We start from the raw sequence: 23,121 nt of genomic DNA on the forward strand, positions 1-23,121 counted from the left end.
AATATAAAAATTCTATTTTATTCTATTCTATTCTTCTTGCACAAGGCTTTTAGTGCTGGTATTCGCCCTCAATGTTGATAACATCAGTACGGATTAACAGATTAACAGAGTTGGAAGGGACCTTGTAGGTCATTTAGTCCACCCCCCCACCCAAACAGGAGACCCTACACCATTTCTGACAGATGGCAGTCCAGGCTCTTCTTGAAAGCCTCCAGTGATGAAGCTCCCACAACTTCTAAAGGCAACTTCTCTTCCATGGGTTGATTGTTCTCACTGTCAGGAAATTTCTCCTTATTTCCAGGTTGAATCTCTCCTTTCAGTTTCCAGGTTGAATCTCTCCTTTCAGTACCTTTTCCCCCAAGGATAGCTCCTATGGATGCCTAGATTATCTAAAACATAGAATAGTAGGGTTGGAAGGAATAACAGAATAACCAAGAATTGAAAACGACCTTGGAAGTCTTCCTTCTTTCCTTCTGTCTTTTTCTGCATCATCACTCTACTCTTTCTATGGGATGGAGGAGAGAACCCATGAGGTTCTCCATCCAGGTCATTTTTGGAACCAAGAAATGAAAGAAAGAAAGAAAGAAAGAAAGAAAGAAAGAAAGAAAGAAAGAAAGAAAGAAAGAAAGAGCGAGAGAGAGAGAGAGAGAGAGAGAGAGAGAGAGAGAAAGAAAGAGAAAGAAAGAAAGAAAAAAGAAAGAAAGAAAAAGAAAGAGAGAGAGAGAGAGAAAGAAAGAGAAAGAAAGAAAGAAAAAAGAAAGAAAGAAAGAGAAAAAGAAAGAGAGAGAGAGAGAGAGAAAGAAAGAAAGAAAGAAAGAAAGAAAGAAAGAAAGAAAGAAAGAAAGAAAGAAGTGGCTACAATAAGTGGTTACTTTTTAGGAAGATTAGGGTTTTTTCTCTGACAAGAATATGGAACTGTTTTTACATTTTTAAATATTTTATTGTACAACAGAATACAAAAACCCCCCTCCAAGAAATAGACTGAGAACTTTAATACCTTAAGATCTAATATTAGAATCAAATCAGGAATTAACGAAACAACCAGACAACACAATAGGATTATTAATTCAATTCATGAAGAAAATAGCAATGAATAAGAACATTTAACTAACCTAAATAAGTATATTTACGGTAAAACAGAATCTTCTATTTGTAAACATTATCTTAAAAGATATTTCAGGTATCCGATATATAAAATTATAATCTATAAACAAAAAAAAAAATCCAAAATAAATACATTTCCTTTTAAAATTGCTCAGCAGCAACCAGTGGCCATATGTGTAAAGTCCATTTTAAGCTTGTTTATTAAAATCAGGGATATCCCAGGCGGGAGGATGAACTGGGAGCTCAAAAATTCAAGAGGATGGCCATGAACAGAGACCCTCAGTTTTAAGGAGGTTGTGCTTCCTGGGTTTTGGCCAACAGGGTGCAGGGCAACCATGGGGCAGATTGGGGGCAGAGATGCGGGTGGGGTGAGTTGACCCTTTTGAGGGTCAGGGCTAGGATTGACCAAGCCTGGATTGCTTGGTTTGGGGTGGGCACTTCCTTAACAACCTTTTATTCTCCGTGAAGGACCACAACCATGATTGCTGGGATCGTTATTGCTAATTGATATGGTCATGTGACATCTTGGTTTATGACCACATCAGTCTCTCGATGACCGAAACTCTGACCCCAAATGTGGTCGCACGTTCCCAGCCTGCAACCTTCCAGATGGACAAGCCCAAGTGGACGTTCTCCAAGGACAGCCGAAGCTGGGATAGCCGTAATAGAGGGAGATGTCCATTTCTTTCTCCCGCTCCTCAAAGATCTTGATCCTCCCCAGCGAAGTCCAGCAGGCTGCTTCCTCCCTCTCCATCTGGGCTTCTCGCTTCATCATCTCCCGAATGGGCCTTTGCTCGTCCGTGATGGGTTGCGAGACCTCCAGGTCGGGGGGCGGCATTCTCCAGGGTCTGAACGTGTCCCCTTTATACGGTGGCGATGAAGATGGACCTTTAGGCACCGGGACTTTGGCTGGTGCTGCAATGTTGCCGGAGCGCCCAACATTTGGTCTTAAGCCAGCTGCCTTCGACCCCAGACTGGTGGTTTTCCCGGCAGCTGCAGTCTGGGTTCTCCAGTCTCTGCTGCGTGGAAATCCGGAATCCCAGGTCTTTGGGGCAGGTGGGATCGTGGCAGGGGGCACCTGCTTCCCGAGGAGCTTTGGGTGCTGAGTAGGCACAGGGATTAATGACCGTTTTTGCCAAGGCTGTGATTGTGGCTTAGGCAGATGATGGGGTGACAGTTTGGATGGAGGGTGTGAAGGTAATTTTGACATGGAGGCTGCTGGTGGCTTGCATTGGAGATGCAGCTGGGAGGCTGGTAGGAAGTGCAGTGGCGGCTTGGGTGCAGTGGTCAGAGGTTGGGAAGATGGATAAGATGCTGGTTTAGGCAAAAGGTTGGCTTCCGTGATAAGATGGTTTGGAACCGGTGGAACGGAATGGCCTTTCTTGCTCGGCAGAGTTGGAACGGTCTGCTTGCCCAGTGGGTGAAAGACTTGTACGGACTCCATCAGTTTGAAAGCCAGGTTGGTCTTTGGGGTTGGCTTTGGGGCTCCTTCCGCTTCTCTTTTGGGGCAGCACTTCTTGCTTTTGGTGCCACACAGGCTCACGTTTTTCCTTGCTTCCTGCTTGTCTTGGCTCCTAGGCTGGCTCTTCTCCACGGCGCAAGAGGCATGGCCCATCTTGGAGTCCTTGGAAGAAGAAGAGTCTCCTTCTTCAGCTGGCTGCTCTGGAAGGAGTTCAGGAAGCAGGACCTTTGGCTCTTCAGGCCCAGTCAGAAGTTCAGGAGGCATCTTAGCCTGGGTGACATCTTGAGCCTCCAGAACACAAGGGGCGATTTTGGATTTCGAGGCATCCGCTGCCCCCTTTGCAGAGATATGTTTGCAAGGTTTGTTTCTCTGTGGCCCTTTTGCCCTGGCCTTAGATGGCATCTGATGCTGAGTTTTCTCCTCCTCTTTGGTTTTTTTTGCTGGAGGCTCTTCTTCAGTCCAAGGGATCTTCCTTTTCCCTTTCCCTTTTGATGAGGGCTGGAACTGACCACCATCTGGAAGGGAGAGAAGAAAAAGACTGTTTGGTGTCAGGAAACTCAGTAGGAGTTTAAGGCTGCCAAGTGAGGTCCTTCATGTTCTTCCAGAAGGAGGAGATGCGTGTCTCTACTCCTGCCCAATCTGAACCCACCTCTCTGAAAGTAGAAAAGAAGGGAGGGAGGGAGAGAGAGAGAGAGAGAGACAGAGAGAGAGACAGAGAGAGAGACAGAGACAGAGACAGAGACCATTCTAATCTCTGGGGGAATGATGTTCCAGAGAGAGGGAAGGCCCTTCTTCTGGGTCTCACCAGGGGTATCTCCCTCGGGGATGGGACCTGCAGCATTCCCTGCCTCCCTGCTCTGATGGGTCGGGTAGTTGTGACCGGCAAGAGACGGTTCCCTCAGATAACTTGGTCCCAAGCCATGTAGAGCTTTAAAGGTGACAACCAGCACCTTGAATTGCACCTGGAAGGAAATTGACAGACAATGCATCTCATGCAGGAGACACCGGGGTCTGCACAAAACTGTGTGGGCCGCTGCATTTTGCACCAACCAGAGCTTCCAGATGCTCTTCAAGGGCAGCCCTATGTAGCCATACTTATCCCACCTCCCCATTTGCCCCTGCTCTGTTATGGGGAAAGGAGAAAGGACTTTCTCCAATCTCTGCAGAGCATTTTCCAAGTAGCAACTTCATTCGTGGTTCACAATATTAGAATATGTAATCTACAATCTACAAACTTGGGTATTTTCAGCAAAATTGGTTCAGGCTGATGAACACAAGGCCAGCAAAGGTCTAGATTGCTGTCCATTATTGGTGGGGACTAATTTTCATTGGGTTGTCTTCTCTAAAGCCCACAGCAAGATTCCATACATCTTGGAAGAGCATGATGAGACTCTACAGCTTCAGGCATCTTCCAAAGAATCTACCTTCAGTTGGTGGACTGAAGGTTCTGAAGGACCTTCTCCCATCTGCAATGCTTTGGCACTCACCATTCAGCCCAAAATTTTTGCTAGGGTCTGGCTCGGATGCTTCTTGGTCTCGAGAGGCCTGTGGGACCTCAGTCTTCAGACTGGCACCTGACGGGTGTCCTCCTGGATCTTGGTCCACTGAAAGAAAGATGTCAAGAGGTGATTCTTCAAGCAAGGATGCTCTACCATACTATCTCACAGCTATGGATTCCCTTCATAAGCCTTGTAGTTCAGAATGTCGTACAAAGGCTAACAAACCTGCAGGTAATACCTGGTACCAAGTATATTTAGCACTCACCTTCCAACACTGGAAGGAGGTGAGGAATGTCCTCCAAATCGTAGTGTAACGATGAAGAAGGAGCCAAAGGTGAGCCCACAAACTGATGGAGGCTACTTCTTGGCTGATCAAGAGATCCCGGAAGATGGTAAGACTGGGCCTTCTGTGGTTCCTCTTCAGGGGCTCTGATCTCTGAAAGAGTCAAGAAGAGAAACTGAGCAAGAGAGGTGGGCACTGTACTATCCGAGCTGATCCTGCCTTGGTGGCTCAATCTGCCTGTGACTCCTACCAAGTTTTCCTTCGCATCTCTACGGAAGTGGATGAAGAGGCAGAAGAGGATGGAGATAGCTCTTGACCTAGGCCTGTGCCTACCAAGCAGCTGGTCCTGTTTCATAAATTAACTCAAGAAACATATATTCAAACATCTAGGTCTTCAAGAAACATCTCTTATTCTAGCTCTAACCTTTCTTGAAGACCTCCAGCATTGGTGGCACAGGCTTCCAACATCTGTGGCTGGGTCTAAAGTATGGCGCTGTGGGAATGAGAGCCAAAATTCCAGAGTTGCACAAGTAGCTCTCACCTTGCAAAGAGGCTGGTTGGCTGGTAGGAAGTTCGAGCGGCCACCTCTGTCCGAGTTGAAGGCCCACGTCGGAGGTGGCCTGTGCCTCTGAATGACCTGAAAGCCGATGTTGGGGATAGGAGGGTCTGGGGATCTTCTGTATGGTGCCAGGGCCAGGAAGAGTTTGATATTGAGGTGGCAGAGGTGCGTAGAAAGGCTGAGGAAAGGTAGAGACGGGAGGGTTACAGGGTGTCAGGTTAGCTAGCTGCAGTTGCTCCCCATGGATGGTTTGGAGGTGCGACACTCCCGGAGGCACAAAACTTTGCAGGCTGGCGTTGCCTGCGAGCAAGTGAGCAGGCAGATGGGGGAAAGGAGGCTGGATCCAAAGGTTGCTCAGAACCGGTGCGGCCATTCCAGAGAGATTAGGAAGGTTGTTTCCTAGAGCAGGTATGGCTATTAGTATTGGGCAACCTGGAGTTGGAAGGCTCAGGTTTTCTGGAGTCTCTGTGTTACACACCTGATCTGTAAAACACACATCAAAAGAAGAACAGAAGTCAGAAACCCTGTTTTGACCAGAGAACATCTGGAGTCCTGAATTGGATCTAGGCGCTCATAGTCTCCCGGGAGGGGCTAAACACCCATTCCTCCCCCAGGCACAAAGCCATTCCCTCCGCACACCTGACCCAGAATGAAAGGGAAAGAGATATTAGTCGGTAAGAAAGGAGCATTTTCCTTCCTTTTACAACAACCTTGGAAGCAGACGGGGAGGCTGAGGGCATCGTGTGGTTTAGCCCTCAGTCCCACCCTGAGAGGTTTGAGAGATGTAGCCCTGCCTACACCCTGCTGACCTTTGGGTCCTTCCAAAGAAAAATACATGGGGACTCAAAATAGGGACCCTCACCAAGGAATAGGTAGATATTCCTGCTAACGTTGAGACGCCACAGAGAAATCACCCAAGGCAGTTCCTTGCCAAATATTTGGTTTCCTGTATTGTGACGCCTGTTTCTTTTCCTCCCTCTGTTCTGTGAGTCCCCCTGCTAAATGTTTGATGTGACCAGGAAATAGGATTAAAAAAATGTTTCTATCAAAAACTACATTGGGGAAATATTTGTTGGAAGTGAATGTGAAACTCCACTGAATAGAGGGCCAAATATATGACCACAATCCAAGAAAAAGAAGTCAAGAACTTCCCAAAATTGGATTGAGAGATGGCTCACCCCACTGATCTTCTTCCGACTTACTTTCTATTTCTATTTCCTTCCCTTGGGTAGCCCATCCCCAAACCTTCTCCTTTCCCCAGCTGTGCTGTGTGTGTGTAATGCCATATTTGCCTCTCAATGAGATTTCCGGAGGAACAAGGGATCCCTTCCAAGAGTGAGATGGCCCAATTCCTACCTGCCATCAGGGGGAAAAGATTATATTTTGAGTGATGGTAGAGAAGGATGTTGCCTCTAACCTGCCAGCATCCGGTAAAGAGTGGTCAGTACAAGTGGAATCATTTAAAAGTGTTTACTCCTGTCCCTACGGTAACCCTGGACGTTCTGAGATGCAAAGAGAATTCTCAGAGTAGAATCTGATGATGAAACGTGATGTCACTGCGGAAGGCAAGGAGCGCATCAGTGATGGCTATCGAGCTAAGACTGGGAGGAAGGAAGACATTCAGTCCTTCTCCTGACCACTCACCTTCCCTGGTAGCCCATCGTCACTTTCAAAGATGTGGGAAATAGCTTTCATTTGGCCAGTAGATGACTTCTTTATGCCTTCAGCTATCCTGAGGGACTTAGGGGGTTGACTCCTCAGACCCAAACTCCTTGATGGTTTGGTGATTGTGATGCTGCCCTACATTTCAGGACCATCACAGGAAAACATGGGTTTGTTTCAAAGAGCCATCCCTATGTGCTACAGATCTTTGGATGTTGGCAATATCCAAAGCCTTGCTAGATGGCCTTCCATCCACCTGGGCCCAAGAGAGGGACGTTGTGTGACTTTTAGACTTAGGATCTGACTTTGCAGAGGGGGTGAAATCACCGCAAGCTTTGAGCATCTTCTTTCTTTGTCATTTGCCGGTTATTCTACTGTCTGCATTCTGTCTACATTGGGAATTTAGTTGGAGGGTAAGTGGGATTTTCTTTTTGCAATCATAGGTTTCATTCTTTGGATTTCTGTTCCAGTTTTTGGTTTTACATTATACACTGTCGAGAGTCATTGCTGAGAGATGGGCAGCCATAGAAATAAGATGAATGGAGAGAGAGTGAGAGGAAGAGAGAGAATCTCCATATATCTCTATATCTATCTCTGTCTCCATCTCTCTCTGTCTCTCTCTCTCCATCGCTATCTATCTATCTATCTCTATCTCTATCTCTATCTCTATCTCTCTGTCCATTCTTTAGAATAGAATAGAATAGAATAGAATAGAATAGAATAGAATAGAATAGAATAGAATAGAATAGAATAGAATAGAATAGAATAACAGAGTTGGAAAGGACCTTGGAGATGTTCTAGTCCAACCCCCTGCTTAGGCAGGAAATCCCACACCACTTCAGACAAACATCTTCTCGAAAACTTCGAGTGTTGGAGCATTCACAACTTCTGGAGGCAAGTTGTTCCACTGATTAATTTGTGAGAGGTGGTAGTATGGGAGGGTTTATCCTAAAGTCTACCACCATTTCTACAGTTTTGAGTGTGTTCAGTTCCAGATTGTTCCGGTCGCATCACGAGGCTAACTGTTCAACCTCCCGTCTGTATGCGGATTATAAACGAGATAATATATTTTAAAGTGGAAAAAAGTTGACCGCCAAAGTGGAAAATATATATGCTTCGTAAGTGTTACTGGTTCAACAATAGGGACTATTTGTCTTCGTTTCCAGTCTAAGGAACTGAGCATCAAATTTATTTTTCTTTTTAATGTTTCTTTATTGCTTTCATACTCCATTAACATTTAGGAAGTAAGAAATGCCCATAAGACACAGTTCCATCGTGTTCCCGGACTGATGTTCAAAAGGTACAGTGGCATTAAAACAAAACAATAAGATAGCCCTCGTTTGAGGTGTTCTAATATTAGAAGATTTATGGGACAGAGCTGAGGAGTTTAGCAGAAAGACAAGAGGGAAAATTGAAGGAAGTCTATGGCACAACTGCAGGAAGCTTCCTTTTTTTCACAATGTTCACATATTTTATTCATATTTTCAGCATGAAAATAGTTCTTTGGTTGGACGTTTAATATTGTTCTGATGCTTCTCAGGAATAAGTATTTCTATATCTAGAAATACTCATTCCTATCTACCCCTGATGTTGCATTAACATTGCAATATAGAGTTGAATTCAATATAGTTTACTGCTCTGGGATAGAAGTTATTTTTCAGCTTATCTGTCCTCATTTTTATTGTCCTGTACCGTCTGCCAGATGGTAATAGTTGAAAAAAAAAAAAGGGGTGCCCAGGATGAGATGGATCTTGAAGAATGTTTTGAACTTTCGTAAGGCAGCGGGAGCTATCAAGCTCTTCCAAGGAGGGGAGAGGGCATCCCATGATCCTCTGGGCAATGACGTTGACCCTCAATAGGAGTGCTGTCCTATTCGTCACTTTGCAATTAGCAAACAATGCACAGGTGCAGTAAGAACCTCTGCATCATGAGTGTTTACAGGTGTGTGTGTCTCTGTGTGTCTGTGTGTCAAAACCTGCAGGATGGCAATTGTAACCTTGCACCCACCACTTAGTTCATCGTAATGTACATGTCAAAATGGGGATGCCTGTTTAAAATGCTGGCTGTTTTATTAGTCTTCAGCTCCGGATTGTACTGTACAATTGTGTTGTATTTGGTTCATCACAGTCAGTGATTGTAGGGTTGTTTTCAGCACAGTTGAATGGTCTTCTCTTCCATACAGTAAATGAAGATTGAAGGGGCCTTATGACCCCCTTGGTTTTTCATGCGAGGTGTCAGCGTTGCAATGCTGACATAGAGAGCAGAGGACAGCAAAAGATAAACTCTGAAACTTTTGCCTGCAAAATCCCTTTGAAGCTCGGTTGTTGTGGAGATCAGGGGAGGGGGCACATTCCTGAGAAATGACGGGGAAAAGAAGTCTGAAGAATGACTTGGAAGACAGCCAATGAGAAGCAGAGTCTTGGGGGTCGGAAAGGGAGGGATTGGGGGGCAAAAGGTCAGTCTTGTCCGCGCGGAGTCATGATCCGGTGGCTGAGCTCAATTAAAGAAAGATTTCCTTAAAGATTGGCAGTTTGGAAATTCATTTAATTTTGAGACAGTACTGCAGTCTGACACGAGGATTTGTTCCGTAATTTGAACCAATTAATGAACCAACCTCTCTAGTCCCCAAATATATCTATTGTTCCAATCTCCACATGCATTTTTAGTTTGTTCTGTGTGAATAATAATGGATTCAAGAATGTTGTTGTGTCATCTCCCATTCCACCATTTCCATGACATTATAAACCAATATCAAGATATTAATTAATATCAAGGAAAGACAAGAAAAATCACTAAGATGGTTACGTGAAAGGTTTATTCAGGTTCATTCACATGTTAAGAGATTTAATCAGAATAACAGTGCATGGATGACGGTAGGTGTACCATTCTCTTGCATCTTGGAGGCGCATCTGAAGCACTACCGAACCTTAAATCAAAGAAATACAAAAGGAGAAGAAAAAGTTAGGGTCAGTTCTTGGCATGGAGAAATCTCAAGATTGAAAATACATTTTGGGTCTCCTTGTGTTTGATTACAGCCAGGATTATGAGTTTCTTGGAGACCTGAAACCAGGCCCAGCAGGATAAATGAAATGACAAGCCAGCTGTCTCCCAGCCCTGAGAGGCCAGGAGGAAGGAAGGAAGACAATCCTTCCCCTTGCCATCCTCAGTTTCTCCACTCCCTTCTGCACCCAACAATCCTGGGATTTCATCTAATACTCTTTGCTCAACATTAGAGAGATAAACCAGGGTCTGAACGTCTCAATGGCCTCGAAATTTAATATCATTAGCCAGAGAGGAACAGATGATATATTCACCAACATTAGCTATGGAGGACTATCATGAATTACAGTTATCATTCACTAAAACGCTTAAGCAGAAAGTTTCTGCATATGTATATATGTGTGCATTAGGGATGTGATGGCTCAGCAGTTAAAGACCCCTGAGTTTACCAGCTGGAAAGTTGACATAAAATGTTCGAGATCCGAGTGCTGCAGGATGGGATGAGCTCATGTTACTTGCCCCAGCTCCTGGCCACCAACATTTCAAAGGCAAGCGAATGTGAGTAGATAAATAGGTATCACTTCAGTATGAAGTTAACAGTGTCCGCGCATATAGTCCTGATGGCCACATGACCATGGGAGTGTATTTGGGTAATGCAGGCACCCCTGGCTAAGAAATGCACATGACTGAACATGGGAAACCTTTATTTTAATCTTTATGGGTGTTCATGGAGTCTGCTATCTCAAACGGCCTAAAGTCGCTCCATGATAAAGAAAGAAAGAAAGAAAGAAAGAAAGAAAGAAAGAAAGAAAGAAAGAAAGAAAGAAAGAAAGAAAGGAAGGAAGGAAGGAAGGAAGGAAGGAAAAAAGAAACAAACTCACTGAACATTTCTGGCTTAATTTAAGAGAAATCATGAGGAAAGTCGTGTATCCAATAGCTGCCGGGAAGATCTTCCTACCTCTGGTAGCAGTACATCCCATAAATATGGCACACGCATCTGTGGCAATTAACTCAACTTAGATTTGGCTAAGTTTTGAGCTATACGAAGGCACGGAAGGTCGTCCCCTTCAACGTAAGGAAAAAAGACTCCAATTAAACCTGCATCTTGGACAAACATTGGTCTGAAATTATATCGGGCCTGCTGCCTGAGCAGGGGGTTGGACTAGAAGACCTCCAAGCTCCCACCCAACTCTATGATTCTGTCATTCTGCACAGCCAAATCGCCAAATTGTACCAGGAAACTAACTGGAACACTTGGGGGCTGCTGTGACAAATCCACTGTTGGACAAATGTGGCAAGGGTGGAAAACACTCCCGAGTGTATTTCCAGCAATTAATTGATGGGATAAGGAGGAAAGGAAGGCTACAGATCAGAGGTGGGATTCAAAAAATTTTAGTACCGGTTCTTTGGGCATGTCCTGGTGGGCGTGGCATGGCTTGGTGAGTGTGTCTTGATGGGCGTGGCAGGGGAAGGATACTGCAAAATCCCCATTTCCTCCCAATCAGCTGGGACTCAGGAGGCAGAGAATAGATGGGGGCGGGATTAGTCAGAGGTGGTATTTACCGGTTCTCCAAACTACCCAAAATTTCCGCTACCGGTTCTGCAGAACTGGTCAGAACCTGCTCAATACCACCTCTGCTACAGATGAATATTTTTGGTATCCTGAGGCTTTAGAAACTCCTTTACAAGTTTTCTGCAAGAAGTAGAACATTTGCTCAGATAAAAGAAAGAACAATTACTTTTGTAATTGAAGTCATTAAAGGTTTTCTTTGGAAGTGCTCCTGGACACATAGCCAGCATGAAAAAGAAGGCAATCAGGATGAAGAAAACTTTCTAAGAAAGTAGAAGAAGAAAAAAAAAATACAATCAGTGACCAGAGAAGTTATGTCCAGTCACAAAACTCATGGACTCAAAGGCTATTTCTCCTGCCTTCTTCTTTTTATCTCTCTTTTACCCCATTTCTTTATTTTCTAAATTGCCACAATGCAAAGTGGGAAGCCAAAGTGCAAACAACAAAATGGAAATCATTAAAGCAGTCTAAATTTATCTTTATTTTTTAGTATTCAGCAACGTATTTTCTCCTGAAAGCTCTAGTGGGAAATTTGTGAAGCCATAAAAAAATAATATAATTTTAATGCTCCTTCCTTCCTTCCTTCCTTCCTTCCTTCCTTCCTTCCTTCCTTCCTTCCTTCCTTCCTTCCTTCCTTCCTTCCTTCCTTCCTTCCTAAAAAGGGCAATCCCGAATCTATATGACTGAGTTGATATATCCCCCATACAAAAAACGGTGTTTGTTCATTTGTGTATCTACTGTTAATCCTGCTAAATAGCTAGAAAATAAAATCTGTCTGAGTCCTTGCCCACAAATTACATCAGCAATGCCTGGATTTTACACTCAAAGTGCAATTAATTAGTTTTTCCAAATGCTCTTTTTCTACTATCTCTCTTTTGATGTTCTAAAGCAGCATCTGAGTGCATTTAAGGCTCCATTAATATTTATTCATGGGACGTGGTGGCTAAGAGGGTGAGCTTGTCGATCGAAAGGTCGGCAGTTCAGCAGTTTGAATCCCTAGTGCCGCATAATGGGGTGAGCTCCCGTCCCTTGTCCCAGCTTCTGCCAACCTAGCAGTTCGAAAGCACATAAAAGAAAATGCAAGTAGGAAAATAGGGACCACCTTTGGTGGGAAGGGAACAGCGTTCTGTGCGCCTTTGGCATTGAGTCATGCTGGCCAAATGACCACGGAGACGTCTTCGGACAGCGCTGGCTCTTCGGCTTTGAAACGGAGACGAGCACCGCCCCCTAGAGTCAGGAACGACTAGCACATATGTGCGAGGGGAACCTTTACCTTTACCTAATATTTATCCATGTATTTTTATTTTCAGCTTTGTTTCATCCCAATAATATCCAGAAAGCTGCCTCATATTATCCATCTCATTCCTACAGACATTCCCTTCTTACACCCAAGTCAGATCAAGCTCTCGCTGCAAAGGACAGCAAACAATTTTCCTTACCATCTTGGATTTGGGAAACAATCGAGGAAACTCTTCGTAGGAGGAAGGACCAGGAGTAGCAGCTCTCTCTGAGGCCAGTAAGGAACTTGCTCCTCCGATTTATATGGAAGGAGAAGGCAGCAGTGTAAAAGGGGAGACTGCCTCCTGTAAAATTATTAACCATTTTCCGGGTGCAAGTTGTGCTGAAAGAGGCACTGCCACAAGGAAAAGACATGCTTCATACTCCATTGGTCTCTGTTTTATAGATACAATCAATGGGAACCATTTCATTAACTTCAGAACAACATGGTAAGAAAACCACCAAATTATGGAGAAATTAAAAGCCTCCAGCAGAATGAGAGGACTGGAAACAGCCGTAGGTGCAGCCCCCTCCCCGCCTTCCCCCAAGATGCGCCCTACCCATTTTTAAAAAAGTTTTTTATTATATTTTTATTCGTAAGGAATAACAAAAAGGAAAAAAAATCAATACAAAAAATCAATAGTAAGGAAAGAAAAAAAAATTTTTCCCCCCCAACGTGCTATACAAACGGAAAGGAAGTTTTAGGAACTTGAAGTCTTCAATTCTTCCAGAAATCTCTTTGATAAGGTACTGGTGCCGATTCATCCAATCTCCCAAGTGCAAAGTCCACAAATGGTTGCCAAGTGTTCCAAAAAACATTTTCTTTATATATACCACTTCTAATTTTAATATCACAAGTCAATTTATCATTTAATGCAAATTTCCATGTTTCATTGTACCATTCTTCTAATTTTAAGTCAACATTTAATTTCCAATATCTAGCAATTATAATTCTCCCCATTATAACCAAAATCCTCACCAATTCTCTTTCTCCAGTTGTTAATGTTGTTTCATTCAATATTAATAATAATATGGTTTCCAATTTCAATTTGACCCTCTTCTTAATTATTTCAAATATTTCATTTTCTATCCTAGACCAAAAAAGTTCAACCCCATAAAAGTATATATATTTTAAAGTGTTCCAGCTGAAGCTTGGACCATTTCCAACAATAAAAATAAAAGCACCACGTAATTGAACTCAATGTGTCCCCATCAACATGTACGTGTCTACTACAGGCCTATTTCTATCTCTCTATTTCTATTGCGATTTTTAAGGTCACATTATATGTTTATATGCATGATCATGGTTTTAGTTTTTAATGTTCTAAGCCACCAGAGACACGTCCCAAAATGGTGCAAATGCAGCCATGTAGGCAGATAAGTGTACGTCAAGATCGGTGCATGTTGTGTTCCCTCCTTCTGTTCCTAGAACTTTAACTTGAACTTTACTTTATTGTCATGCATGTTCGTAGTTTTATTTTTTAATGTTGTAAACCACCAGAGATATGTCCCAAAATGGTGCAAATGCAGCCATGTAGGCAGATATGTGTATGTCAAGATCGGTGCACGTTGTGTTCCCTCCTTCTGTTCCTAGAACTTTAACTTTCCTTTATGGTCGTTGCACCTCGAACAACAAAATTAAATGCCACCTTCAGTGTACATATACATAAGGAAATCTATAAAATTAAAACACAAACACACATCCTTCACATTCTATATAATTGAATTAAAACCCCCCTGATGTTGCATTAATATTGCAATATAGAGTCAAATTCAATATAGTTACTGCTCTGGGATAGAAGCTATTCTTCAGCCTATCTGTCCTTGTTTTTATTGTCCTGTACCGTCTGCCGGATGGTAATAGTTAAAAAAAACAGGTGCCCGGGATGAGATGGATCTTTTAGGATATTTTGAACATTCTTAAGGCAGCGGGAGCTCTAAAGCTCTTCCAAGAAGGGGAGGGGGCATCCCATGATCCTCTGGGCAATGACGTTGACCCTCAATAGGAGTGCTGTCCTATTGGTCACTTTGCAATTAGCAAACTATGCACAGGTGCAGTAAGAACCTCTGCATCATGAGTGTTTGTGTGTCTGTGTGTGTCCATGTGAGTCAAAACCTGCAGGATGGCAATTGTAACCTTGCACCCACCCCTTAGTTCATCGTCATCGACCCATAATGTACATGTCAAAGTGGGGATGCCTGTTCAAAATGCTGGCTCTTTTATCATAGTCTTCAGGTCTGGATTGTACTGTACAATTGTGTTGTATTTGGTTGATCACAGTCGGTGACTGTGGGGTTGTTTTCAGCACAGTTGAACGGTCTTCTCTTCTGTACAGGAAATGAAGTTTGAAGGTTCTTTATGACCCCCTTGATTTTTCATGCGAGGATTTGTTCCGTAATTTGAACCAATTAATGAACCAAACTCTCTAGTCCCCAAGTATATCTCTTGTTCCAATCTCCACGTGCATTTTTAGGTTGTTCCGTGTGAATAATAATGGATTGAAGAATATCATTGTGTCATCTCCTGTTCCACCATTTCCATGACATTATAAACCAATATCAAGATGTTAATTAATATCCAGGAAAGACAAGAAAAATCACTAAGATGGTTATGTGAAAGGTTTATTCAGATTCATTCACATGTTAAGAGATTTAATCAGAATAACAGTGCATGGATGACGGTAGGTGTACTATTCTCTTGCATCTTGGAGGCGCATCTGAAGCACTACCGAACCTTAAATCAAAGAAATACAAAAGAAGAAGAAAAAGTTAGGGTCACTTCTTGGCATGGAGAAATCTCAAGATTGAAAATACATTTTGAGTCTCCCTGTGTTTGATTACAGCCAGGATTATGAGTTTCTTGGAGATCTGCAACCAGGCCCAGCAGGATAAACGAAATGACAAGACAGCTGTCTCCCAGCCCTGAGAGTCCAGGAGAAAGGAAGGAAGACAGGGAGAAATCCTTCCCCTTGCCATCCTCAGTTTTTCCACTCTCTTCTGCACCCAACCATCCTGGGACTTCACCTAATACTCTTTGCTCAACATTAGAGAGAAAAACAAGGGGCTGAATGTCTCAATGGCCTCGAAATTTAATATCATTAGCCGGAGAGGAACACATGATATAGTCACCAAGATTAGCTATGGAGGACTATCATGAATTACAGTTATCATTCACTAAAACGATTAGGCAGAATGTTTCTGCATATGTATATGTGTGCATTAGGGGTGTGATGGCTCAGCAGTGAAAGACTCCTGAGTTTACCAGCTGGAAAGCTGACAGAAGAGGTTCGAGATCCGAGTGCTGCAGGATGGGGTGAGCTCATGTTACTTGCCCCAGCTCCTGACCACCTAGCATTTCAAAGGCAAGCGAATGTGAGTAGATAAATAGGTATCACTTCAGTATGAAGTTAACAGTGTCCGTGCATATGGCTTAGGGCCGGGGTACTTACGAGACCGCCTTCTGCCACCAATAGCCTCCCACCGGCCAGTGCGCTCACACAGAGTTGGCCTCCTCAGGGTGCCGTCCGCTAGACAATGTCAGCTGGCGACCCCCAGGGGGAGAGCCTTCTCTGTGGTGGCGCCCACCCTCTGGAACAACCTCCCCCCAGAGTTACGTACAATAACAGACCTCCGGATTTTTCGTCGGGCCCTGAAAACCCATTTATTTCAACTAGCTGGGCTGGCTTGAGTCAAATTTTAAACTGATTTTAAATTGGAATTGTTTTAATCACGGCCAAAAGATTTAATTATTTTAATCAGTTTTTAGATTTTGTATGTTTTGTATGTATGTCTTGTTTTTATTTTCGGCTGTTCACCGCCCTGAGTCCTATATTGGAGAAGGGCGGTATAGAAATTTAAACAAACAAACAAATAAATAAATAAATATAGTCATGATGGTCACATGACCATGGGAGTGTATTTGGGTAACACGGGCACCCCTGGCTAAGAAATGCACATGACTGAACATGGGAAACCTTTATTTTAATCTTTATGGGTGTTCATGGAGTCTGCTATCTCAAACGGCCTAAAGTCGCTCCATGAGAAAGAAAGAAAGAAGAAAGAAAGAAAGGAAGAAAGAAAGAAAGAAAGAAAGGAAGGAAGAAAGAAAGAAAGGAAGAAAGAAAGAAAGAAAGAAAGAAAGAAGAAAGAAAGGAAGGAAGGAAGAAAGAAAGAAAGAAAGAAAGAAAGAAAGAAAGAAAGAAAGAAAGAAAGAAAGAAAGAAACTCACTGAACATTTCTGGCTTAATTTAAGAGAAATCATGAGGAAAATCATGTATCCAATAGCCGCCGGGGAGAACTTCCTACCTCTAGTAGCAATGCATCCCATAAATATGGCACACGCATCTGTGGCAGTTAACCCAACGCTTCGCTGTTTTTTTCAGGTTTACGAAAGCATGGAACACTGTTGTCTTCAAAGTAAGGCAAAAGACTCCAATTAAACCTGCATCTTGGACAAACATTGGTCTGAAATGATATCGGGCTGTGTAGGCTAACCTTTTTTGCCATCGCGTGCCAAAAGCGAGGGGAACACGCGTGCATGCCCACATCCATAATTCTATGCGCCCCGCTCCCCCCATGCTTCCCCCACTTTTGGCAAGCGATGGCACAGTGGGCTCGGTAGGCCTGTTTTTCGCTCTCCCCAGGCTCCAGAGCCTTTGTAGGAGCCTGGGGAGGGTGAAAACAGCCTTCCCCACTCCCCCAGAGGCCCTCTGGAGGCCAGAAACAGTGTGTTTCCTGACTTCTGGTGGGCCCAGAAGGCCCAAAAATCAGCTGGCCGGTGCATGCATGCATGCCGAAGCTGAGCTCGCGTGCCCACCGATAAGACTCCACGTGCCACCTGTGGCACCCGTGCCATAGGTTCGCCATCACGGATATAGGGCCTGCTGCCTGAGCAGGGGGTTGGACTAGAAGACCTCCAAGGTCCCACCCAACTCTATGATCCTGTCATTCTCAACAGCCAAATCGCCAAATTGTACCAGGAAACTAACTGGAACACTTGGGGGCTGCTGTGATGAATCCACTGTTGGACAAATGTGGCAAGGGTGGAAAACACTCCAGAGTGTATTTCCAGCAATTAATTGATGGGATAAGGAGGAAAGGAAGGCTACAGATCAGAGGTGGGATTCAAAAATTTTAGTACATGGTTCTTTGGGCATGTCTTGGTGGGCGTGGCAGGGAAAGGATACTGCAAAATCCCCATTTCCCCCAAATCAGCTGGGACTCAGGAGGAAGAGAATAGATGGGGGCGGGATTAGTCAGAGGTGGTATTTACCGGTTCTCCAAACTACCCAAAATTTCCGCTACTGGTTCTCCAGAACTGGTCAGAACCTGCTGAATACCACCTCTGCTACAGATGAATATTTTTGGTATCCTGAGGCTTCAGAAACTCCTTTACAAGCTTTCTGCAAGAAGTAGAATATTTGCTCAGATAAAGAAGGAACAATTACTTTTGTTATTGGGTTTATATGGAAGGGCTCCTTGACACGTAGCCAGCATGACAAAGAAGGCAATCAGGATGAAGAAAATTCTCTAAGAAAGTAGAAGAAGAAGAAAAATACAATCAGTGACCAGAAAAGTCATGTCCGGTCACAAAACTCATGGACTCAAAGGCTATTTCTCCTCCTTTCTCCTTTTTCTCTTTCTTTTACCCCATTTCTTTAATTTCTAAATTGTCACAATTCAAAGTGGGAAGCCAAAGTTCAAACAACAAAATGGAAATCATTAAAGCAGTTGAAATTTATCTTTATTTTTTGGTATTCAGCAATGTCTTTTCTCCTGAATGTTCTAGTGAGAGATTTATGAAGCCATAAAATAATATAATTTTAATGCTCCTCCTTCCTTCCTTCCTTCCTTCCTTCCTTCCTTCCTTCCTTCCTTCCTTCCTTCCTTCCTTCCTTCCTTCCTTCCTTCCTTCCTTCCTTCCTAAAAAGGGCAATCTTGAATCTATATGACTGAGTTGATATATCTCCCATACAAAAAACGGTGTTTGTTCATTTGTGTATCTACTGTTAATCCTGTCTGAGTCCTTGCCCAAAAATTACATCAGCAATGCCTGGATTTTACACTCATCCCATATACCACAAAGTGCAATTAATTAGTTTAGCAAGTCGTTCTTTTTCTACTATCTTTCTTTTGATGTTCTAAAGGAGCATCTGGTTGCATTTGATTCTCCATTAATATTTATCCATGTATTTTTTATTTTCTGCTTTATTTCATCGCAATAATATCCAGAAAGCTGCCTCATATTATCCATCTCATTCCTACAGACATTCCCTTCTTACATCCAAGTCAGATCAAACTCTCGCTGCAAAGGACAGCAAACAATTTTGCTTACCATCTTGGATTTGGGAAACAATCGAGGAAACTCTTCGTAGCAGGAATGACCAGGAGTAACAGCTCTCTCTGAGGCCAGTAAGGAACTTGCTCCTCCGATTTATATGGAAGGAGAAGGCAGCAGTGTAAGAGGGGAGACTGCCTCCTGTGCATTTATTAACCATTTTCCGGGTGCAAGTTGTGCTGAAATAAGCCCTGCCACAAGGAAAAGACATGCTTCATACTCCATTAGTCTCTGTTTTATAGATACAATCAAGGGGAACCATTTCATTAACTTCAGAACAACATGGTAAGAAAAGAGTACATTAAGGAGAGATTGAAAATCTCCAGCAGAATGAGAGGACTGGAAACAGCCAGATGGGCATCCTCCTCCTCCCCACTTTCCCCGAAGATGCCCCCTACCCATTTTAAGGATTGTAGACCACCTGGAAATCGGCTGTCCTACACGAAGAAGTGGGACTTATCTCACTCTTTTCCCAGAGACTCCCAAGCTAAAATCTGGCATTTTAGAGGTTTAAGAATGTCCTCTGAAGTCTCTCTTTATATGGTGTTTCCTGCATGCTTTTTGTCTATTAAAATCTTCAGTAAGGCATTTGACAGAGTAGACTTGCTTTCCCTGCAGGCTCTTTCTCTCTTGGTTACCAGCTCACATGGTTTTGTCCTGCGTTAGTCCTACCCACTTGTTCTCTGGCTCTGCTTGAGGTGAGTTTCATACTCTCCCATGGACCTCTTGTAGGAGATGTTTCTGGTAAAGGTACACAGAGCTGCTTTACTCCAGCTCTTTGGGTTTGATGAGACATGATTTCCAGGAATACCAAAACACCAATGGCAATAGCCCTAGCAATAGCACTTCACAACTTCTGGTGGCAAGTTGTTCCACTGATTCATTGTTCTCATGGTCAGGAAATTTCTCCTTAGTTCTAGGTTGCTTCTCTCCTTGATTCGTTTCCACCCGTTGCTTCTTGTCCTGCCCTCAGGTGCTTTGGAGAATAGCTTGACTCCCTCTTCTTTGGGGCAGCCCCTGAGATATTGGGACACTGCTATCCTGTCTCCCCTGGTCCTTCTTTTCATTAAACTAGACATACCCAGTTCCTGCAACCGTTCTTCATATGTTTTAGCCTCCAGTCCCTTAATCATCTTGGTTGCTCTTCTCTGCACTCTTTCTAGAGTCTCCACATCTTTTTTATAGTGTGGTGACCAAAACTGGATGCAGGATTCTAGATGTGGTCTTACCAAGGCTTTATAGAGTGGTATTAACACTTCACGCGATCTTGAGTCTATCCCCTTTTTATTTTATAGTTCCTTTCCCCCAATATTGGAATGGCTCATTCTCTCTTAAATGTTCTTCAAACTTGCCTTTCAGGTTCATTCTCTCTGCAATGCTGTTCAGACTGGCGTTTCAGGTTTCGTTTCCTTAGGAGAATAAAGCATGCAATGACTCAGCCCTTTAGAATAGGGTTACAGCTTCTCTCTCCTTTTGGTTAATTTTAAAGTCTTGTAAATGATTTATTACAAAACAGAGGTCCGTCATATGTCTTATTTCCCACGAGCAAACTATAATCCCATAGCTTTTTATCAGAGTGTAGCAGCAAAGTAAATAACATTGACACAGCGTGAGTCACGGAGAGTGTGAAAACATGCAATAAAGATGTAAAGAGCTGTAATTTATTGTTATGTAAATTACAGGCCAATCTCGCTTCTAAATGCTGACTATAAAATTCGGGCAACCATTATAGTAGAAAGACTTTAAAAGATATTAAATAATATTATACATTCGGACCAAAACAGGTTTTTACCCAAATGACAAATAAGAAACAACACAAGAATTATAATGAACATATTAGTGTACTATGAGGCTCACCCCAAAAAACAATTAGTGTTAGTACGTACTGGTGGATGCGCAAAAGGCTTTTGATAACTTAAATTGGCAGTTCTTAATCACACAACTAATCACTATGAAATTTGGAGAAAAATTTATCAGAACGAACAAGACAATATATTGAAATCAAACCGTGAAAATAATGGTAAATGGAGATCTAACAGATAAAGTCACCATAAATAAGAGGGTTAGGCAAGGATGCCCACTATCCCCTCTCCTATTTATTCTTTCTCTAGAAGTTTTATTAATTCAGGTCAGGAATAATCAGGAAATATAAGGGTTAAAATTAAAAAAGAAGAGTATAAGACACAGGCATTTGCAGATGATACGGCTTAGTTTCTACCCATTGCTTCTTGTTCTACCCTCAGGTGCTTTGGAGAATAGCTTGACTCCCTCTTCTTTGGGGCAGCCCTTGAGATATTGGGACACTGCTATCATGGCTCCCCTGGTCCTTCTCTTCATTAAACTAGACATACCCAGTTCCTGCAATCGTTCATTGTATGTTTTAGCCTCCAGTCTCCTAATCATCTTGGTTGCTCTTCTCTTCACTCTTTCTAGAGTCTCAACATCTTTTTTACATCGTAGATAGCACCCAATGTTCAAGTCTGTCAAGATCCTTCTGTATCTTGAGTCTATCTTCTGGAGTGTTGGCTATTCCTGCCAACTTGGTGTCATCTGCAAATTTGATGAGTTCCCCATCTATCCCCTCGTCCAAGTCATTGATGAAGATGTTGAAGAGCACTGGGCTTAAAACAGAGCCCTTGGGTACTCCACTGCATACTTCCCTCCATGTAGATGCAGTTCCATTGAGGACTATCCGTTGAGTACAGTTGGTCAGCCAGTTACGAATCCATCTGATGGTGATGCTGTCTAACACACGTTTTCCTACTTTATCTAGTAGTAGGTTATGGTCTACTTTATCAAATGCTTTACTAAAGTCCAAGTAAATTATATCGACAGCATTCCTCTGGTCCACTAATTTTGTCACTTTGTCAAAGAACGCAATAAGATTAGTCTGGCATGCTCTGTTTTTGACAAACCCATGTTATTTTCCTTGATCCTACTCTCTCCGCTAAAAAAAACTCTTTGACCATAGTTCATACGCTGGAAATAAGGGACAAAACAAATCATTGTTTTGTCATAAATCATATGCAAGATTTTTAATTTGCTGAGCTCTCAAAAAGAAAACAAAATCAAACATCCCTTTCAGGCTCAGTCTGCAAAACCGAATGAAAGGGAAGTCATAATTCTATCTCAAAGGCAAATCTATTTTCCTATGGAAACAAAACCAGGAAAACTAATATGACAACATTTCAATGAGAATAAACCTGAAACACTAGCCTGAACAACATTTCAGAGAGAATGAGTCATTCCAATATCTATAAACTGTAATAAAAATAACGGAGGAGGACTCCAAGCTTTATTTTACAGTACAATTCTTTTGGGTTTGACGTAAAAGAAGGAAATAGATAATTATAGGGTTTTCTTACTGCTCTGGACGTTTGGTATTCCAGGAAAGTGAAAATCATGTCTCAGCAAAGACTAAGAGCTGGAGTAAAGCAGCTCTGTGCACCTTCACCAGAAACATGTCCTACAAGAGGTCCATGGGAGAATATGAAGCTCACCTTGAACAGAGCCAGAGAGCAAGTGGGTAGGACTAACACAGAACAAAACCATGTGAGCTGATAACCAAGAGAGAAAGAGCTTGCAGGGAAAGTATGTCTACTCTGTCAAATGCCTTCACCAGAAACATCTCCTACAAGAGGTCCATGGGAGAGGTCCATGGGGCTGTGCTCAAGGGGAGAAACAGCTTCCCTTGAACACAGCCAGATAGTAAGTGGGCAAGACTAATGCAGGACAAAAACACCCGAGATTATAACCCACAAAGACCCTGCAAGGAAAGCCGTATAAAGAGAGGACATTCCTAATGCTCTCAAATGCCCCATTTTGGCTTGGGAGTCCCTGAGAAAGACTGAAGAGTAAGACCCACTCTCCAGAGTAGGTCAGTCAATAACCAGATGGGTTGCAATTACAACTACAGGTAGTAACTCAATTTACAACAGGCAGTCCAATTGTCACTTTGAATGTACACTAATCGGCATGCATTAAAGTGACATTTCGTTGCATACAGCTCTCAAAGGGTCAACACCTCCAATATACACTACATGAACATGATAGAATAAATAAATACAAAATTATGCATATACTAGTGGTGAAATTGAGCTGGTTCTATCCGGCTCGGGTGAACCGGTAGTGCCGGTGGCAGGAGGCTCCGCTCACCTGCCTGGATGTCATCACGTCCTGTTTTTGACCCTCTGTGCATGCACAGAAGTCTTTGCACCAGAGGTGGGTTCTACTTACCTTTACTACTGGTTTGCAACGGGATCCCGCTATGTGTGTGCAGAAGCTTCTGCACATACGCAAATCGCTGATGACGACATCCAGGGTGGTGGCTGGGACTTCCGGCTGGTTTTACTACCGGTTCTTGCGAA

At 43.0% G+C, this 23,121-nt stretch overlaps 1 protein-coding gene and 3 long non-coding RNA genes across 8 annotated transcripts in view; 1 reads left to right on the forward strand and 3 right to left on the reverse strand.

The window, feature by feature from the left end:
* Positions 1-1,286: 1,286 nt before the first annotated feature.
* Positions 1,287-8,753, reverse strand: LOC117656902 (uncharacterized). 2 transcript variants are annotated; one of them, XM_060683351.2, is made up of 5 exons: positions 6,552-8,753; positions 4,890-5,390; positions 4,331-4,501; positions 4,054-4,170; positions 1,287-3,081 (listed from the first exon to the last, which is right to left on the reverse strand). In XM_060683351.2, exons 2-5 carry the CDS (start codon positions 5,278-5,280, stop codon positions 1,646-1,648), a joined length of 2,115 nt encoding a protein of 704 aa, XP_060539334.2. In that variant the 5' UTR covers positions 5,281-5,390; positions 6,552-8,753; the 3' UTR covers positions 1,287-1,645. The 2 variants fall into 2 exon arrangements, with proteins under 2 accessions (XP_060539334.2, XP_060539333.2); XM_060683350.2 differs by lacking the exon at positions 6,552-8,753 and adding an exon at positions 6,264-6,386.
* On the forward strand, positions 7,785-9,090 carry LOC132709496 (uncharacterized). The gene is made up of 2 exons (XR_009620528.2): positions 7,785-7,869; positions 8,752-9,090. It is a non-coding gene; the product is annotated as an uncharacterized LOC132709496 (long non-coding RNA).
* A 277-nt stretch (positions 9,091-9,367) lies between these two features.
* On the reverse strand, positions 9,368-12,659 carry LOC132709486 (uncharacterized). Its single transcript, XR_009620522.2, has 4 exons — positions 12,579-12,659; positions 11,309-11,402; positions 10,528-10,634; positions 9,368-9,495 (listed from the first exon to the last, which is right to left on the reverse strand). It is a non-coding gene; the product is annotated as an uncharacterized LOC132709486 (long non-coding RNA).
* Positions 12,660-15,023: 2,364 nt separating this feature from the next.
* Positions 15,024-23,121, reverse strand: part of LOC132709502 (uncharacterized) — a 56,317-nt gene continuing 48,219 nt past the window's right edge. For 3 of the 4 annotated variants that reach the window (XR_015729377.1, XR_015729376.1, XR_015729378.1), the window contains 4 exons: positions 18,752-18,945; positions 17,865-17,946; positions 16,723-16,826; positions 15,024-15,151 (listed from right to left, as the gene is read on the reverse strand). This is a non-coding gene — a long non-coding RNA (uncharacterized LOC132709502). Of the gene's footprint in view, positions 15,152-16,722; positions 16,827-17,864; positions 17,947-18,751; positions 18,986-23,121 lie in introns of those variants that run through there. The other variant, XR_009620535.2, reaches the window with a different exon arrangement.

Source organism: Pantherophis guttatus, chromosome 9 (genome assembly GCF_059756535.1).
Source record: "Pantherophis guttatus breed Tessera chromosome 9, ASM5975653v1, whole genome shotgun sequence".
Taxonomy (NCBI): domain Eukaryota; kingdom Metazoa; phylum Chordata; class Lepidosauria; order Squamata; family Colubridae; genus Pantherophis; species Pantherophis guttatus.

Coding starts and splice junctions, on each gene's coding strand:
- LOC117656902 (XM_060683350.2), bottom strand. Junction 4,171..4,330: donor CCTCCTTCCAGTGTTGGAAG/GTGAGTGCTAAA, acceptor TCTTTCTTTCAG/TGGACCAAGATCCAGGAGGA. Junction 3,082..4,053: donor CAAAAATTTTGGGCTGAATG/GTGAGTGCCAAA, acceptor TCTCCCTTCCAG/ATGGTGGTCAGTTCCAGCCC.